At 47.0% G+C, this 4,310-nt stretch overlaps 1 protein-coding gene across 1 annotated transcript in view; it reads left to right on the top strand.

Moving 5' to 3' along the window:
* The first annotated feature begins 1,025 nt into the window (after positions 1-1,025).
* Positions 1,026-4,310, top strand: part of LOC108523938 (UDP-N-acetylglucosamine transferase subunit ALG13 homolog) — a 6,560-nt gene continuing 3,275 nt past the window's right edge. The window contains 3 exon segments of the mRNA XM_017864704.1: positions 1,026-1,399; positions 1,705-1,867; positions 4,198-4,310. The exon segment at positions 4,198-4,310 is cut by the window's right edge and continues 1 nt beyond it. Coding sequence (XP_017720193.1) covers positions 1,073-1,399; positions 1,705-1,867; positions 4,198-4,310 — 603 coding nt within the window. The 5' untranslated portion in view covers positions 1,026-1,072.

Below are 4,310 nucleotides of genomic sequence, written 5' to 3'. Positions count from 1 at the left end.
GATTACACCCACTGTGCCTGGCAAGGCACTTTTATTTCTCATATTCCCTTAGCCAACTCGAAGTAAAACCATCTCTCAAATGTATCTTTTTTTTTTTTTTGGAGACGGAGTCTCGGTCTGTCGCCGGGGCTGGAATGCAGTGGCCGGATCTCAGCTCATCGCAAGCTCCGCCTCCCGGGTTTATATGCCATTCTCCTGCCTCAGCCTCCCGAGTAGCTGGGACTACAGGCGCCGCCACCTCGCCCGGCTAGTTTTTTGTAGTTTTAGTAGAGACGGGGTTTCACCATGTTAGCCAGGATGGTCTCGATCTCCTGACCTCGTGATCCGCCCGTCTCGGCCTCCCAAAGTGCTGGGATTACAGGCTTGAGCCACCGCGCCCGGCTCTCAAATGTATCTTGACAAAACTTGGCAGCAAACAAAAAAATCTCAAACTTGTCTGTCATTAAAAGATTGTGATACCCACGCAATACACCAACACAATGCTTAGGGTATGGTGTTTTTTACCCACCAGTTTTGAAAAAGTTAATTACATTTGGCAATTTCCCATTCCCTTATAGTGAGGGGTCTCAGGAGCGGGCTCCTACACATAAAGGGGCTTAGAACAGTGGCTGGCACCTAGGCCACCAATAGACTTTTGCCCCACCCAACCGGTGACACAGCCCGGGGGCCCGCCGCCCCCTGGCGGCCATTACGGATTTCCGCCTCCCTCACAGAAGGCAGTCGCTGCAACGTGCGTGGCCTCAGTTGCGTCACATCCGGCCCTTGCGATCAGGGCTTGAGGAGACCGCGCCATGAAGTGCGTGTTTGTTACCGTAGGGACCACCAGCTTTGACGACTTAATTGCGTGTGTGTCGGCGCCCGACAGTCTGCAAGTGAGTGAGGGAGGCGAGCAGGCCGCGGCTTGGCTCGCCACCCGCCGTCTCCGGCCTTACTAAGCCAGCCGCGGTAGCCTTGCCTGACCGTCACGCTCAGAAAGAAACCCCGGCAACTCTACCACAGGTGCCGCTGTCCCTTAGGTGGCTCCTGCCTACGCCCGGCGGGGCCCTTCGGCTACCCGGCTACTCGGGGTCGCATGTTTCCTCTTCCCATTAACCAGGCCGTTCCTTTCCCTGATTTCTTCGGCTCTCTTCCCAGGCTTCCCCCGCTCTGTGTTCTCCGCCTCCGCGTCCTCCGCCCCTCCTTCCAACGGCTCCGCCCCTCCGAGCCCGGGTTTTCCACCGGGCTAGGCAGTTTCTCCTCAGCCCCCCTGTGGACCGCGCGTCGGCGCCGGCGTCTCAGTCAGCCGAGCTCGCCTCAGAGCCCGACTCCTTCCGCTCGGCGCTTGGCCGGAGCCGGCGCGATTCCCCTCAGCGCGCGTCGTTCCCTCAGGGCTCCCGGTTCTCGCAGTTCAGCAAGTGAGGTAGAACGGGTAGTCCCTGGGTTCCCCCCGAGTTTGCGACTCCTTTTCCAAAGTCTTTTCCTGCTGTGGCTTTCGCGGGACTCTGTGAGCTGGGTCGCTTAGATTCATGAGTGCTCGGGAGGTTCCTTGTCGGGTGCCGGACCGGAGAATACGTTAGTTTTGAAAACTAAGTGAAATTAGCCACAGGTAGGCTCTTTGGCGGCCGTGCTCCGGTCTTAACGTCAAACTTTAGTAGTGGTGGTGGTTCCTGCTCTGTTTTGCATAGCCAGTTTAAAAGGCCCTCATGTTCTGATTTCCTCTTACAGAAAATCGAGAGCCTTGGTTACAACCGACTTATCCTGCAAATTGGTAGAGGAACCGTGGTACCTGAACCCTTCAGTACTGAGTCGTTTACTCTGGATGTTTACAGGTACAAGGATTCCTTGAAAGAAGACATCGGGAAAGCAGATCTTGTTATTAGTCACGCAGGTAAAGGTGCCTTAGAATCTCAGGGTTGGGTCTTTTAATTTAATTTTTTTTTTTTTTTTTTTATTTTCTGGGGTATTCTGGGGAACATATGCAGGATGTGCGGGTTTGTTACAAAGGTAAACGTGTGCCCTGCATCATCTAGGTATTAAGCCCAGCATCCATTAGCTTTTTATCCTGATGCTCTCCCTCCAATAAGGAACTGACACTTGAACCATTTCGAGGTAAAATAAAATCGCTAGCTGAACTCACTGTAGCCCTTTTTGAATACAGAACTTATTTGAATATGACAATTGAGAACTTTATTGGAGAGAACTTAGTATTTTGGGGTGAGAGAAGAATGGGAAATTAATCACTGTAGCCCATCTTTACAATAAAAAACCCTAAACACTGAGGGGCAAAATAATTTACCCAGTGAAGTGTAATAAATTGTCAACTTGACATTAGTACTTGGACTTAGCTAAAGGAGTGTTCTGCCTGCTGATTGGTTGGATTGGTCATGGAGTAAGTGGAATTGTAAGATTATTTACATTTCTGTTGAATGTGAGTGAAATGAATCCAGTCAAAAATAGTAACAGCTACATACTGTGTAAATTGTTTCCTCTTCAGAGGACCGCCCTGATGGGCTACTTAATTAGACTTCTAGTGCATTCAGAAGAACTGCTTTTGGGGAGCAGTGCAGTTTTGACTTGTTAAAGAAGGTGTTTTTTTTGTTGTTGTTGTTTTTTTTTTTGGGAGACAGAGTTTCGCTCTCTTGCCCAGGCTGGAGTGCAATGGCGCTATCTCGGCTCACTGCAACCTCCGCCTCCCAGGTTCGAGCGATTCTCCTGTCTCAGCCTCAGGAGTAGCTGGGATTACAGGTGCACACTACCACGCCCGGCTAATTTTTTTTTTTTTTTTTTTTTGTATTTATTAGAGACGGAGTTTCACCGTGTTGCCCAGGCTTGTCTCAAACTCCTGAGCTCGGGCGATCCACCCGCCTTGGCCTCCCAAAGTGCTAGGATTACAGGCATGAGCCACTGTGCCCCTCCGGAGTTAATGTTCTTAACTAACCACCCTAGCGTAAGATACCCAAAAAGGATTTATCTATTCACTTATCAGTCTCTTTGCTGTCATTTAAAATAACTAGATGATTTTACATTTCAGAATTTAATTGATCCTAATATTGTATATTTGCATATTCATGGAAATCCATTCTTGACTGTTTCTGGGATAGCACTTCACATGTAAACCCATACAAAGTGGTCAAGGTTTTTCGTTATTGATGCCTGCCTGTCTCTATTGTAGGCTTGCTTTTCTACCTGGGGTTGAATAGAAATGAAATATAATTTCACATACAGTATGTCAAACCTCGATCTTATCTGGATTGAAGGCCATGCCCAAAGCATACTCCAGATGGCCCAACGTACAATGGTTTCGCTTAGAGTTTTTCAACTTTATGGTGGTGTGAAAGCAATACACATACACATTCAGTAGAAACTGCTCTGCGAGTACCCATACAACCATTCTGTTTTACACTTGCAGTATTCAATAAATGGCATGAGATATTCAACACTTTATCATAAAATAGGTTTTGTGTTAGATAATTTTGCCCAACCACAGGCTAATGTAAGTGTGTTCTGAGCACGTTTAAGGTAGGCTAGGCTAAGCTGTCATGTGTGGTGGGTTAGGTGTATTAAATGCATTTTCTACTTAGAATATTTTCAACCGCTTTTTTTTTTTTTTCCTTTTTTTGAGGTGGGTTCTCTGTCACCCAGGATGGGGTGCAGTGGTGTAATCATAGCTCACTGCAAGCTCCAACTCCTGGGCTCAAGCAGTCCTCCTGCCTCAGGCTCCCCAGTAGCTGGGACCACAGCCACTATGCCTTATTAATTATTTTTCTTTTTCTTTTTTAGTAGAGACAGGGTCTCTCTATGTTGCTGAGAGTGGTCTTGAACTCCTGGGCTCAAGCGATCCTCCCACCTTGGCCTCCCAAAGCGTTGGGATTGTAGGCATAAGCCACTGCACCCAGCCTGTTTTCAACTTACGATGTGGTTATGCCCCATCATAAGTCGAGGGTCATTGGTACTAGAGAGCAAGTAGCATAGCACTGAATCATAGGCCATAATGTCATCATCAGTGATAAAGTAATGTATTTTCAAATAAAGTTTCTAACACTTTTATTAGAGAGCAACTGATAACTATACTCTTGTCATTTTGAATGTATAATTGAAAGACCTAGCTTGTAGTTCTGTCAACTTAAGTTTTTTAACTTTTGTGTTCTAGCTATAAAGCTTCGTAGGGACCTTAACTTATTTTAAATTGTGTTAAACAAATTTGATTTATATTTGTAGGTGCAGGAAGCTGTTTGGAGGCTCTGGAAAAAGGAAAGCCACTTGTAGTGGTCATAAATGAAAAGTTGATGAACAATCATCAGCTGGAACTGGCAAAGCAGCTACACAAAGAG

The sequence above is a fragment of the Rhinopithecus bieti genome, unplaced genomic scaffold (assembly GCF_001698545.2).
Source record: "Rhinopithecus bieti isolate Rb0 unplaced genomic scaffold, ASM169854v2 scaffold_79878, whole genome shotgun sequence".
Lineage (NCBI taxonomy): Eukaryota > Metazoa > Chordata > Mammalia > Primates > Cercopithecidae > Rhinopithecus > Rhinopithecus bieti.
This window is presented reverse-complemented; position numbering and strand designations above follow the sequence as displayed.